At 33.6% G+C, this 16,250-nt stretch overlaps 1 protein-coding gene across 2 annotated transcripts in view; it reads left to right on the top strand.

Moving 5' to 3' along the window:
- Positions 1 to 4,990: 4,990 nt before the first annotated feature.
- The window catches only part of LOC107452739 (protein SSUH2 homolog), a 42,927-nt gene continuing 31,667 nt past the window's right edge, over positions 4,991 to 16,250 (top strand). The window contains exon 1 of one of the 2 annotated variants that reach the window (XM_043044983.3): positions 4,991 to 5,862. In XM_043044983.3, coding sequence (XP_042900917.1) covers positions 5,718 to 5,862 — 145 coding nt within the window. In that variant the 5' untranslated portion in view covers positions 4,991 to 5,717. The remainder of the gene's footprint in view (positions 5,863 to 16,250) is intronic. The other variant, XR_015431461.1, reaches the window with a different exon arrangement.

Here is a 16,250-nt window from a genome sequence, read left to right as displayed (position 1 = left end):
AACAATTTGCTCAATTAATAATAACATAGCTGCCAACTCTACAGGATTTTGCCAGTTTCTACTGGTTTAATTAAAATTCTCCTAATTTTAGAAAATTCCCTAAAATTGAGTAAGTTTCCTAAAAAAATCCCTATTGAAATAGAATTTTTGCGCAGATTATTGCTTGCTCAAATAAAGTGTCACTGATACATAATGAAGTGAGCCTCATTTATAACATTCAGTGATCTATTTTTGATGAATTAAATGCCTATTACTATTCTAAATTATGAATAAACATAATACATAACATTTCAAGATCTTTTAATGTCATCCTAACTAGAAAATAAATCATAACTGGAAAATATTGCAGTTTTTCTATTTTGATGTCTATAAAAATTAGTGTGAATTAAGTGTAAAGTATTTAATATATTTTGCAACAATTAACATGAAATTTATGTTATTTCATAAAGTCTGCCGGGTTTCTTCCTATCTGCAATGGCAACTGTGATAATAATATACATTGAAAGATTATCTCTAAAAATATGGAGATACTTTGCTCTCAATATGTCTTAATTGAAAAAAAATACTTTTTAATTATTTTTTTGTGTTGTTTCAGGGACTAAAAAATAATTGTGACTGTTTTTTAATTATTTTTTTTCAGTGGTAGTGAACTAAAGCAAATATTTTCAAAAACAGATTTTTTTGAAAAAAGAAAAAAAAAATATTATAACTTAAAATTTTATATGACCTTATATATGTCCGTTGAAATAATTTGTCTTTAGTGGTGTACAAAATTCTAATTTATTAAAATATAAATATCACAAGGAAAAAATATTTTCTGAAATTGCAGAGAATCTGTCGTGGTTGGAGTCCCTGATTTTTACTAAGATGTTCTTTCATATGTTGGACTGAATTGTTAAATAATTAATGTGAGGGTACATTAATTATTAATTGTTAAATAATTATTGTGAAAATTCATGATATAATTAATGTGAGGGTACAGTATTAGAGACTATACCAGGTGCTAAATGAAAGAAGCTTTCAAACTGTGGTAAAAAAAAATATTTCATTGCCTTTTAAAAAATAGGAGTTCGCCATATTTTTTGCTACCATTACATCGAATTTGAGTTTTTATTTCCATATGCTGCTTTGAAAATTTTGGTCCTACTGTTATTGGGAAAGTGAATTTAAAAAAATAATCCCACATTTCGATTAGAGTAAATGGTGTTCTAGATATGAATTTTTATTTTTACAATTCCTTTAAAAAAATAATTGAGCTCTTCGTAGTCTAAAATTTTTAATCTTCTTTCTTAATGTAAAATAATCTAATGCTATTACAATTTAAGTGTACTTGGCAGTCTCAGAGATATTTAACTTTTAAAAAACAAATTAGAAATGAATTTGTTTTATTACCAGTTTTTTCTCTTTTTCCATCACTGTTTTAACAAACAGTCCTGCATAAATGTTAAATGTTTTATAGTATATTGAAAGAATAATTTTAGGTAGTTTTAGCACGCTTAATGTTAATATTTTAAAATAGAGTTAGGTTGTTTTAAATTTAAAACAGCTTCATATGTAAAACGAATCTTCTAGACCTGATCTTTTTAAACTTTAAATCGCAATTTTAAATGAGGTAGCGAGGTATATTTTAGCATCTTGCACTTAAACAGAGTGATTCAGTTCAGCCGTTACAAATTCGGAGGAAGGGCAAGACACATCTTAAATATTGATAATTGCTTGTGGAGACGTTTTCAGTACGAAAATGCCATCCTTCGGCGACATAGAAAACTTATTATGTGCTGGCTGTTAATTTTATTTATTTATTTTTAAGTTTTCCTAATTTTATATTTTCAAGTCTCGAACATAGCTCTCAAATATTCCTAGAAATAGCCATTTTATTAATATTTAACCATATGGCTTACAAATTGGCTGAACTTTACAAGTTACTCACCAAATCAATGAATTATAATAAAGCATCTATTTGGGGCTCATTTAAAAGGGGTTTTCTCCTGCTATCCATTAATATTGGACTTAGTTCGAAAAAATCCGATTATTGGAGCAAAAGTTATTCAGGTTAATAAAAATAATTTTCTCCCTGTGGTTTATACTAAAAATTTTTTCGTATGAAAAAAATCGATAATTGTCTCGATATTAAAGTTTAAGAAGCCATGTTCTGGTCTGGGGAATTTGTATTGCTACAATATTATTATCAATATTCATTCTGCTTCATATTATCAATATTCATTCTTCTACTTAAATAATAATGATAAATGATATTTTATTGCATAACTAGAAGAATGTTTTTGTAAAATTGGAATCTCTTGCTTTTCAAAATATGCCTAAAACGGCAAAAGTTATTTACTAAACACATTTTCCCACTAAAATCCGTCTTATTTAATGATTTTGCAAAAAAAGAAAATCATAAGTTCTAAACACATTTTTTTTAAACACAATATGCTCTAAAACCTAAACTTTTCATTTTTATACCTTTTCATTTTTATACCATTAGTATACCTGCTCCAACTAAGCGCTTCAAATATGAGATTAGAGTTTAAAGAACAATTTCATCTACTGTTAAGATGTTAAAATTATTACATGTTTTATTTATTTCGTAGTACGTTTACTTTTGATGAATCTGTTAATAATTGTTAGGGTATATGTAGTTAGTATCTTCATCCTAATGTGTTCATCACTGAGGAACTCCTAAAAAAGTCTTCCAATATATGTATTTATTTTTTTACCTGCCTTATCTACATGCTTTTGGCATTTTTATTTAACTTTGAAAATGTATGTAAATAAATAGATTATTTATCCTCATTTTGGGTTGTTTTTTTTTTTTGTTTATCTGGTTCCAACAATGCATATACTTTTGAATGCATATACTATCTACACATTTAAATTACTTTTTACAAAAACGATTTTTTTTATCTTAAGAACATCAAATAGATAACAAAATTATTTCAGTTTTATTGAACAGTTTAAAAGAAGCAGTTTCCCACGAAATAAGTAATTTTATCGTGTGTTATTTAGAAGGTTTTTTAAAAAATTGCAATATTGTATATTTGTACACAACGCGCGAGATGAATTTCCCATAAAATGACAAATTATCAAGATATTAATAGTGGATAAAGATTAAGACTGAAGTTTAGATATTCCTGCCTTGAGCGTATTATTAAAAATTGTAAATTGCATATCTTTAAAAATTCGGACTTTTATATTAGCTAGTGACCTTAAATTATTTATTTTTACTCTTATATATATATATATATATACTGACATACATGGCAGCTCCGTCAGGGGGGTATTATCATACCGACTACCTCAAGAAAAACAAATAAACAGCATATCAGACAAGGACTATATGTATACGTAATACGAGACTATACTATATGCATACGTAATCTTAAAAATCGAAGTGCAAGTGCATAAATTACCAGATGGGAAACGGAAAATTGCAGGTTCGTGTATTAAACTAGTATGTGTATAAAGATGGAGAGCAAAAATTTATCAATAAATGAAACATTTTACATTTTTTTAAAAGATATAGATAAGAAAAATTAAGCACGAAATAATGAATTCATTATTATTGTATTTGTACTGCATGTGTGTGTATATATATATAACGCGCCATAAAGAAGACTACGAGAATCGGTTACGCTATGTAAAAAATATCCAAGAATTTATAAGCTTACTCTTTAGTTATATTGCTGTTGCTGCTGTTGTTCATTTACGTCGCACTAGAGCTGCACAATGGGCTATTGGCGACGGTCTGGGAAACATCCCTGAGGATGATCCGAAGACATGCCATCACAATTTTGATCCTCTGCGGAGGGGATGGCACCCCCGCTTCGATAGCCCGTCGACCTGCACGCGAAGTCGAGCACTTCACGGTAGAGCAGTTTAACAAGGGCCAATACCGCACACCCTCGGTCCCTACGCAGGCTGATCCAAGTGGTCACCCACCCGCACACTGACCGCAGCCAGTGATGCTTGACATCGGTGATCTGCTGGGAACTGTGTCTTAACGATCAGTCCACTGCGGGATCTCTTTAGTTATAATGTGCTCTTTAATTATACTTATCAAAAATATGAAAGCCATTTTAATTGACACGCAAAAACTTTCATTTTTTGTAGTTTTACAAAAAGATATGTCTTTATTTCTAAATATGCAATAAGTTCTATTTTTTCACACCAAAAATAATAACTAATTTATGCTTGTATCATACGGTTTCATTAAGAACCATAAGATATAAGCGTTCATCACTATGTATTAAAAATATAAATGTCTATATTCTGATAAAAAAAATTTCCGTCAGATGCTTTTTTGAAAATAAAAATCAAGTGATAAAGTAAATATTAACTTAGTTTAAGCAAAAATGCCTTAACTCTTTCACCATTCTTTTTTCAAGCATTATTTTAATCATTCATTCTCTCTTCTTTTTTTTTTATTCATTCATTTCTGAAACGAAATATTTTAAAATGATATGGTAAGACATACTTACCATATCGTTTTAAAATATTCTGTTTTTCCAGTGTTCGTACTCAGATAAGACTTTAAAAGTGGTGTTCATTTTGTTTTAAAGAGGTCAAAAGTTACTTGAATTCCATTTCATTTTAGAAGTAAAAAATCGAATTCTAAACTTCGAATCTAGATGCATTTATTTAGAGTTATTAAAACATTCCGGTAGGTGAAAATATAATAAAATGCGAATTTCATCTTAATGTTACTATCACTTTTTAATTCTTCATTAAACGTACGAGCGGTGGCTTTTTGCAATAATGGTCTTAAATGGATTGAAAATAAGAAATTGCTACGAGGATTAACGTAAATTCTCTGCCACATTCATAAATTTGTAACACCCGTGGGAATCCTGTCAATGCTACCTACAATGGTAATGTAACCATCAAGCAATCATTATTTTAAAGCGTCGTCAAGAATATTTTTCTTCTGAAGTCAAGTTTACGAGCGGTGAAGATTTATACAAACCTCTAAAAATACGCCCCCAGCTTTCCACTTCTTTTGCTCCTGACGATGAACAAACGTTTTTTCAATTCCCATAACGATAGAAAAAGTGCGCTGAAGTCAAAATTATGAGAAAACGTAACAAGAGAAAAAAAAATATCTACTCTAAAGACCGGGGAAATAGAAGCGAAAAATAGAGCTGATGGCAGATCTGGAACGTTTACAGAGAAATGATAACAGGAAATACGTATGACTTGGAACATCCAAAATGTATGCAGATTCTAAAATTTAAAAAATCTTTTCGGGATTATCAACTATCATGCCGAAGCGGTGATTCAAAAGGTGATATTTTCGGAGAAAAGGTCAGTTTTGTGCCAATGGAAAAGGGTTGATGCACTACGTTGCCATTTTTTATTTATAAAAATATCATTTCAAACAGTTTTTCCCGCAGAAGTGAATCTGAAAAGCTCCGATCATACATAAAATTAAAACGACTTTTAGTGTCCTGTTAAAATCGTTTGCTAACGAATTCAGTTTTATTTTAGAAGTTCAGTGTACGATAACTCAATTTGATGAATGGTTAAGTCCATTTAAAGGATTGAAATATTAAAAAAAAATTTAAAATAGTGCTGAAGTTAGTCTAGAAAATGGATTAACGATCCTTCGATATAAAACAATTTATTTTGCCCCGCTGTTATTCTGGTAACAGTACTATTCTTGGAGTAACACATAAAATTCTAAGTGCAATACATATCGTTGAATCATTTCTAAGGAAATGAGTTGGTATCGAAGATCTAGTGCACCAGGACTGAGAGGTGCAAATAGAAGAAGAAGCAGTGCTGGTCATGGTTTAGCTACAGTTAGAAGATGTAGTTTGACACCAAGTAATAATTCTTCTAGAATACGTTCCTCTTCTAAAGGTAAATTCTTTTATTATATTTGCAAATAATATCCTGAAAAACGCATAATTTACGTTGCCCTTCTAAATGTGTTGCACATTAAGAAATAAAATACAAACGCAATAAGAAATTGTTTTTGATTTTCGTAATGGATAGAACAAAAATTTCTTAACACAGGCTAAAAACTAAAAATATCTTTTAATATTGTTTGCAAAGAGTGGAAATTTTTTAAAAGAATGTAAAAATTTCAATAACAAGGAGTCATACAAAGAATAACAAAAACAAAATTGCGACTCTAAATGCATTAAAGTTGCCAAAACTGGCATTTCATTGGTAATGTAGTAGGTTACAGAGAAAACATGAACTTTTAAAAGCAGCTAAGTAGCATGAGAAGAGCAATTTTAAAAAAGCCAAAATCCAAATTAAATAGAGTTTTTTTTAAAGAAAAAAAAAAGGCAATGAGTCATTTTCACCGTTTAAACCATAGGTGTCAAACTCGCAACCCGAGATGAACATTTTTGTGGCCCAGTAAATATATCCGAAGCAAAGTAAAAATAAAATAGAAATGTGAATTAGAAACGAAACCAGCATATAAAATTATAATATACTTTATTTATAAACTATACGGATCATTTTAAATTGTCCGCTCGAAAATGTAAAATTCGAATTCGCTGAAATGGAGTCCGTTTCACACTAAGCTATCAATTCGATAGCACATAATCAGGTTTATCCTATTATAGCGAGGTAAGTTGGTTATCTTGCTCCAAGGATCTCAATCAAATCTTTTATGGTTGATATAACCAAGCACTTATCAGATTTAAATTTATTGTTACAAGGCAAGGATCAGATCATTACGAACATGTTTAACATAATTAAAAAAGCATTCAAATGTAAACTATTTCTTTGGGAAAGGCAACTGAAAAATGAAGATTTAACGCACTTCCCAACGTGCAACAAGAACAAATCTAGTTTAGATGATACTGCATCGTATCAAAAATACGCAGAAAAAAATTTCAAATCTTAGAATAGAATTTGAAACAAGGTTTAAAGATTTTAATTCTTTGGAAGACAAATTTTGTTTGTTTTCTTTGATTTTCTCAATAAATATAGACTCAGTACCCAGTTATATGCAAATGGAAGTGATTGAGATTCAGTGCGACTCAAATCTGAAGGCAAAATTCATTGAAGTGGGTGTGCCTAAATTTCACGAATATTTACCAGCAAGGTTTGAAAATACTCGAAAATTCGCGTATGAAATTATTTCCAAGTTTGGAAGTACTTATCAGTGAGAGCAATTATTTTCTGTTATGAATGGAAATAAATCTCCTGTCCGAAACTGTATTAATAACGCTCACGTTGGGTCAATTTTGAAAGTAGTCTCGGCCAATAAAATTTCTCCCGAAATAAAAAAGATAATAGCAGAGAAAAGATGTTAAGTATCAGGACGTAAACAATAATTTAACTTTATATATGTTTATTACAATTCAAAATAAAAATATTTGTTTCAATGAACATAGATTTTTTTTTTGCGGCCCACCTGAAGTTAAGCATTGTTTATTTAGCCTAAGTTAGCTTTTGAATTTGACACCCCTGGTTTAAACGGTAACGATAATGTTCAATTTTTGAAACATACCAATTTTACAAAAAGATAAAGATTGGTGTCTCACCTATTTGATTATTGATTTGATGATAATTTAAGTGTTTGGTTAATATATGTTCGTATAAACATCAAAAATTTAAAAAAAATCGTAATAAATATGAGACAAATAATACTTTATCATATTTGAGTTTTTTTTTTCTTTTTTTTTTAGAAAACGTCTATGATTTTTTTTGCAAAATCCCATACCTTTAAAGTGATATCTCTAAATGAGAAATCGCTTCAAGCATTAACCCCTTTGCGACGGGCAAATCATAAAAGCATTCACACAAAATCAGGATGAAAATAAATAAATAAGAGTTGCAGCTTAAATTTTGGCATCGCTAATTTGACAGATTTATTTTGGTTTCACTTTTATTAATATTACATTTTAATCAATTCACGGATCTCATATATGTTAGTTCCAAGTGTAGCGATGTATTTTTTATTTTGAACTAAGTAGTAATAAATTAAATAAATCAAACTATTATAACCTCTCCCACAAATAAACTGATAAAAAATTAATTCAATTATCAGTTTTATCTTTTTACCCAGATTGATAACATTTCGTGCTGGCACGTATGATGACAGTAGGCCAAGAAGGATTAATGAAACCTTATTACCACTACTAAAAAATTTTAGTGTCTCTGGGCTTTATCTTGGATTAACAAAATATTCTTATCTACCAAAGTATACTAATGACATCACTGACTGTATTGTATCCTGAAATCTTGTAATTGGCATTTTTTTTAAATTCAATTGGTAGCTAAATGAATAAAACATCTGCTTCACTAACAAGTTGAATGCCACACTAATTTTACATGGTCTGCCCGTCTGGCCACAACGGTAAATAACTACGAACTTATTTACCGTTCAATTTGCAAATATTAGATAGATTTTACTAGTTTCTTGAAAGGTTTAGCATGACATATCAGAAAAAGTGCTGAATTATATAAGCCTACGAATTGTTTAGAAACAATGGTGGAAAAAAATCTACTAAATTGAATTTATTAAACCAAGAATCACAATTCATAAACTGCCACTTGAAAATATTTATTCGCTTTCCAGAGCAAGTTGGCATCTCTGTGTATATATAAATAAAACTATTTTTGTGTGTGCTATATTGCATTAATTTCTTCAAACCATTTTAGCAACGATAATAATATAAAAAAATTAGAAATTTACTCGAATTATGTGTTTCTAATAATCTTGCCTTCGCCGGTGACCAACGTGCCGCCACGAATAAACTCAGTGCCGGCCACCGGTGACCCCCATGGCATTCAACGTGTTAATCACAAATGTATTGCCATTTTTTCATTAGTATCAGTTTTCTTATTATTATCATGAATAAATCCTGTAAGTTAAGTACGTGGTCCTTTTTTTCAAAAAGTTAAGACTGGCAAGGCAAGTCATTTCATATCGTATACAAAATAATGACGAAAATATCTTGAATGACGAAAATATCTTGAATCAGGATATCTTGAATGACTAAGCAAATCTACTATAATGTATTTAAACAATTTAAATTATTTTCTTACATACATCCGAAGTAATGTGATAGTGATTCTTTAAAAACTAAGGTGGTAAAATAATTAGATCAAGCATAACTGTCTTACTACTATCTACATATAGGCACTTTTCACATCAATGCGAGAAAAAAAAAGTGCCAAGCAGATAATGGATTAAGTCTAGTTCTCCAAAAATGTATAGTTAGCATCATACGTCTTTTTTAATTAATGTATTCACTAAGTCCGGGATAGCCTGGTCGGTAGGGCGCTGGGCCCATATCCAAGAGGTCGTGGGTTCGATCCTCGCCGGCCGAAGACTCCCCGTGTAGTAAATGGTGACTGATGCACGTTAAATCTGTCGAGTCTCAAAGTCCTCCATGTTCCCACAACAAATCAATACCTCTGGGGGTACTGATCCAGGAGTTTCCTCGTCTTCTGGATTGGTTCAAAATTACAAGGCTACGGAGTTGAACGTAAGTAGTCGTAAACCCATGAAATTGGGTTGGCTGTTCAACGACGGTTATAAAATAAAATAAAATGTATTCACTAGATTATACGTAAATATCTAAATTTTACGTTATACATTCATCACATAAAAGACACTACCCAAAGTTACTCTTATTAAGCACAGGCCAGAGACAGCGACAAAAAGAAAAAAGTATACTCACGGAACTACGAATTTGCTAAGTGACTTGACGGTTGAACTTATGACTTTTTACAAGTAATTTAAATTATATATATATATGCTACCGTGAACTAGTCCCGCAGTGGACTGATCGTTAAGACACGGTTCCCAGCAGTTCACCGAAGTCAAGCATCACAGTGTGCGGGTGGGTGACCACTTGGATCAGTCTGCGTAGGGACCGAGGGTGTGCGGTATGGGTCCTCGTTAAACTGTGCTACCGTAAAGTGCTCGACTTCGCGCGCAGGTCGTTGGGCTACCGAAGTGGGGGTGCCGTCCCCTCCGCAGAGGATCAAAATTGTGATGGCATGTCTTCGGATCATCCTCCGGGATGTTTCCCAGACCGTCGCCAATAGCCCAATGTGCAGCTCTAGTGCGACGTAAATTAACAACAACAGCTACCGTGAACTACCGAAATAAAGAGAACGTCGACTTTCACGGGTGAATGTCAACAATCACATCGTCACTTTGGTGAATGTCCGAAATATTTGCTATATCCGATTTGATATTAATTTATTCGTTGTTGTTATTATATTTATTGGGTATTTTAATATTTGCAGAGGATAGATTAGGAGAAATATCTTCGTTGTACCGGTTAATTCCGTACTGGCAGTGGCACTTGACCTTAAAAAAACATTGATGCAGCGATGGCTAAGGGGATAGAGCTTTCGCCTTCCAATCAGGTGAACCCGGTTCGAATCCCCAGTCGATACGAATTCCGCATCCTGCGTGCACCGACCACAGTGCTGGCATGAAATATCCTCAGTGGTAGACGGATCATGGGTTAGAGTCCCCTTGTCGTCAAGCTAACAGTGGGAGGCTCTCATGATCCATGTTACGCAAATGCGGGTTTCCATCAAAAAGTCCTCCACGAAGGCAAATTTCTTTTAATACTTGATCCACGAGTTCCCTAGTCTTCCGGATTGGGTTCAAAATTACAAGGCAATGGAGTTAAACATTGGTAGTCGTAAACCCAAATTTGGGTCGACTGTTCAACTACGGTTATAATATAAAAATAAAATATCAACTGTCACGACTTACAAATAATTCGACTATCTAAATTGTGTAGTTTTAAGTGACGAAATACAAAAATGTTAATAAAATTTAAAAATATGACTTTTTTTGAAATCTTATAACTCGGAAACTCTTTGACGTATTTCAATGCAAACTGCAAAATTAGTAATTTAAAATTATTTAGTTTAAAAATTTGCATCCCTTACAAATAAAAATGTCCATCCTCGTTAAACAATCTAATAAAAAGAGTTTCTATTAAGAAATAATTTTGTATGGAAACATCTCTGTATAAACGAATGCTATAATTGTGTGAATGGGTCCGGATTGCCTGATCAGTAGGGAGCTGGGCCCATGTTCGAGAGGGTGGGTTCGAACTCCACCGGCCGTGTAGTAAAATAGTGAACAAATCAATACCCCTGGAGGTACTAAATTGAAGATTGATCGTTCTCTGATTCAGATCAAAATTACGATCTGCGGATGAATGATTGGATGTATAAATGGGTTCGCCCTATAAACGAGTGTGACGTATGGGTGTGGCAGAAGTCGAATTCTTGGCCATAGGTGGCGCCACTGGAAAACAAGAACAATCGCACCCCTCTGCCTTAACGGGCATACGTCAACAACAATTGTGTGAATGTTATAATTGTTTGATCCGAAATAATTGAGAAAAAAACTGAAATTAAGAGGTCCTAACTTTCGACCGCTTTCTTGGCATAAATTATTTAGGCCACATTTTCCGGCTACGCCCATATTCAAGAATGCAAACCGTCGAAAAAGGTATGCTTATTCAGAGAAAGTACCTTTTTGTGTGTTTGATTTGGTAATTAAATCAATACTTAGCTCTAACTAATTAGCATTATCGATGTCTCCCCATTTAAACGCTTAAGGTTGATAATTCAATTACTATCACAAAAGTTGCTCATTTTACTTATTTATTTAATCAATCTATATTATACAGGGTGTCCCAAAAGGTCGTTTACAAACTTAACATGCTGGTCTGTCATATCATGCTGAACAAGATTTACATAGGAACTTGTGTCCGAAAATTAAAACTGCGACCGCTAGAGGGCGATAATTGCACGAAAACGCGAGAGTGGGAAAAACAATCATTTCAGGCGTGGACGTTGAAGGAGAAGGATGAATGAGTTTAGTAACGCAGAAATGGCCGACATGCATTACGTATACGGTGCCGCTGATGGAAATGGACGAGCCGCGGCACGGACGTACCTAGAGCGCTTCCCAAACAGACGTCAGTTAAGTCATGTTTTGTTTGGACGATTGCACCGCAGATTATGTGAATCAGGTGCTTTCGTAGCACGTAGCCACATCGATCGAGAACGTGCTGCACGCACACCTGTCGTAGAGGAAACCGTGATACAGGAGTATGCCATCAACCCGCAAAGAAGTCTCCGAGAAGGTGAACGTGTCTTGGGTGTAGCTCGTTCCACCATAATGCGCATACTGCACGATGACATGCAACACCCTTACCACTTCCAAAAAGTACAGGCATTGTGCGCTGACGATTATCCCAAACGCATTGCATTCTCACGCTGGTATTTGCAACAGCGGGTCGCACAGCCAGATTTTCCATCATGGATTTTGTTTTCTGATGAATCCTGCTTTACACGGGATGGTGTCGTGAACCTGCACAACATGCACGTATGGGCGCATGAAAACCCAAGATGTACACGTGCCCATGCACATCAACAACGTTTCAGCATAAACGTTTGGGCTGGTATTATCGGTGACATGCTGATTGGCCCTTACCTTCTACCTGAACGCCTCGACGGAAATACCTATCGCATTTTTTTAGAAAGAGTTTTGCCGGATCTGAAGAGTAACGTTCCAGCCGCTACACGCCGAAACATCTGGTTTCAGCATGGTGGAGCGCCTGCCCACTTTAGCTACGCTGTTCGAGAATACCTCGATAGGATTTATCCTAATCGCTGGATCGGTAGAGGTGGACCGGTCCCATGGCCACCGTGATCCTCCGACCTAACTCCCCTGGATTTCTACCTGTAGGGACACATGAAGTCCATAGTGTACGAAACACCTGTAACATCGGACATGGATCTTATCGCCAGGATCGCGGAAGCGGCAGCACGTGTCCACGACACATTCCTGGCCAATTTGAACGGGTTCGTGAATCCATGCGCCGACGCTGTGAAACGTGCATTGTGGCGAATGGAAGGAATTTTGAGCATTTGCTGTGATGTAATGATGTTTTATAATAAAAATCATATTAACACCGCTATCGATATCATTTTTTTTCTCCTCATCCAAACCTGCACTTATCGCCCTCTAGCGGTTACAGTTTTAATTTTCGGACACAAGTTCCTATGTAAATCTTGTTCATCATGATATGACAGACCAGCATGTTAAGTTTGTAAACGACCTTTTGGGACACCCTGTATAAAACGCTAATACGTACGTATGGCCACACGGTAAAAAACTACAAACTAAATTTGCAAATATTAAACAGATTTTGCTAGTTTTTAAAAGGTTTAGCATGACATATCTGAAAAAAGTGGTGAATTATATAAGCCTACTAATTGTTTAGAAATAGGGGTGGATAAAAATATACTAAATTAAATTTATTAAACCAAGAATCACATTCATAAACTACCACTTGAAAATATTTACTCGCTGTCCGGAGCAAGTTGGCATCTCTGTGTATATAAATAAAACTATTTTTGTGTTTTCTATATCTATATTATATAAAACGCTAATACGTACGTATGTATGTATCAATAAAACCGATGATATTTCTTTTCTCGCTCTGGCAACAGTTTTCATTTTTAATTGATTGGATTCGGCGCGCAAGAGCACGTAGTGAGCAGCCAGATAACAATAACAAGAGTGAGCATTATCAGGTTGTTCAATTCAGATTCATGCACTAAAAACATGACAATATTTAATTTAAACTCAATTAGGAATTAATTAATTAATTGAAGTGAGAATGCTTTAAAAGGCCGCTGTTGAATTGATATTTTCTACTGGGAGCTACCTAAACGTCTAAAAAACGTTTAAGTGTTTGTATTGAATGCATTGAATTTTTTTTATATTTCGCGTTTATTTACGCATTGAATTTTCACGCTTTAAAATGCAGAATATTAGTGAAGCAATATTTGATAATTTATTTTGCTAATATGTTTCTTATTTAGCTAATGTTTTGATTTTTTCACCATGAACAATCTAAATAGCTAATATACTTTTTTTAAAAGCCAATAAGAACATTGATAGAATTCTTCTACATAAGTACAATACTATGTCTTTGATGATAAAATACTATGTCTTTGATGATAATATATTATGTCTTTGTGCTAGAACGTTGTGTTCATTGGCGAGCGAGTGCAGCGAGCCATGGTTCACGGCGTGAACCACATAGGATTGCGTAGCAATTCTCGGGGGTTGGCGAGCGTTAGCGAGCAGGGGGCTGAGCCTCCTAGTTATTTTATTAATCTAATTATTATTGTATCTATTTATTTCTGTTTACTGCGAAATTTGTTAAATACTTGCTCATTCAAAAAAGTAATTTAATAAAAAAAACTTAACACTTTTTTGTGGATATATACTTGGTTCCATTGTTAACCGAACGCTTCATACGTGATGCCGCAATAAAATTTAAAAGTATTATTTAAATATACTGTTAATATACTGTTATACTGTTTGTAATGGTTATATTAAATAACTGTTTAAAATTCGATTTCTCAGGATCATTTGACCGATTTCGTTTAAATTTCGTATTTTACCATTTAATTTTTTAAAACTATGTAAAAAAAATTGTATAATTTACAAATCGGACCATTATTAAATAAAATAACAAAAAATAACAACTAATTATTTTTGCCTAAAATTACCTTTAGATAAACTCTCTTGAATCTCTTAAAAAGTTCTCGAGATATAGGAAAATACGCAAAAAGTAAAATTGACATTAAGTTGTCCAAACTTTAGAACGCTCTCCTGACCAAAATATTGGGACCATATTTCCCAGATTGCGACTACTCCTATATTTTGAATGTAAAGGCCTGGTTTCTTAGGACAGGACGCCGTCAGCTGGAAATCAGCGCTAACCTCTGATTGGTCCATTTGTGAGTTTGACAGTATACGTCATCCAACTCTCATCTTGAACTAAAATTGCCGTCCAACTCAACTGCAGTTGGATTACAACGTGACGTTAACCACAGAAGCAATGGCGGACAACATCCAACAGCACGTTTAAATCAGCCAAGATTTTGATTTTGACATTAAACATAGCTTCTTCATTAAACATAGCACTCTTCATTTAGCTCAGCTATAATGTGTTTTTTCTTGGACAAAGTCATTTTTTGTTCTCTAAAACACTGGTCGACAATAACAAAATCAATACAAATTCAAAATAAATATTTGTTTACGTTATTAACGCATGCGCAATGAGAGATGATGTCTGCGTTGGACCGACTGCTCACGCTGAGCTAACAAAAAAGTATTTTTTTGGCGTCATCTCTACATCAACTTTCCGCTGACGCCCAGATAAGGCGCTAGTTCTAAGAAACCAGGCCTCGAGCTAACAAACCAGTATTTTGTTGGCGTCAGCCGGACGTTGACGTCCCGCTGACGCCCAGATAAGGCGCTTGTCCTAAGAAACCAGACCTTAAGGAATACGAATCGGTCGCCGGAGTCCTAGTAAATGAAAATTTGATCTTTAGATTAAAAGTTATTCCGGATAATTCATTCTTTTTCTTCGCTCTGTACTTCCGTTAAGAATGTTAATTTAAATAAGAAGTTTTTATTTTATATTATAACAGTTGAACAGCCGGCCGACCCAATTTTATGGGTTTACGAATACTAATGTTCAATTCCGTAGCCTTGCAATTTTGAACCCAATCCAGAAGACAAGGGAACTCCTGGATCGAGTATTGGGAGAAATTTGTCTTCGTGGAGAACTTTTTGATGGAACTAACCCGCATTTGCGTTACATGGAGAGGAAGACCTCGAGAACCTCCCACGGTTAGCCTGAAGGCAAGGGAACTCTAACCCATGACCCGTCTACCACTGATGATATTTCACGTTAACACTGTGGTCGGTGCAAGCCGGATGCGGAATTCGTATCGACTGGGATTCGAACCCGGTTCGCCTCAATGGAAGGCGAAAGCACTACCTCCTGATTCATCGCGGCTCAAACTTGAAGTCGATGAGTAAAATATTTTTGAGTTATGAATAAGGCTGACTTGAAAAATAAAGCCTGGAGGTACGCTCCCAAAAAATCTGTGAATGGCTACACAAAAATTCAAAATTTTAAAATTGAAATATTTTTCTGTTCATCAGCCAATAAATAATGGTCGTTTTAAAATATTAATGTACTTTTTATAAAATAAAAATTTTAAAAAAAAGGCAATTTCTATGTTTAAATTTTAAAATAAATTTCTTATATGGGTCAGCTTTGGTTGAATTAAGATGATTAAAAGTTTCAGTATATCTTTATGCATCGGTAGAAAGGTTTTAAAGCATCTTGTATCATTTCTTACATCAGATTACAAACCTCTACATTAATCAGTCATTTAAAGAGTGATTGAGATGACGCGTTAAT

The sequence above is a fragment of the Parasteatoda tepidariorum genome, chromosome 2 (genome assembly GCF_982258835.1).
Source record: "Parasteatoda tepidariorum strain Cologne lab strain chromosome 2, Ptep-v5.0, whole genome shotgun sequence".
NCBI lineage: Eukaryota > Metazoa > Arthropoda > Arachnida > Araneae > Theridiidae > Parasteatoda > Parasteatoda tepidariorum.
This window is presented reverse-complemented; position numbering and strand designations above follow the sequence as displayed.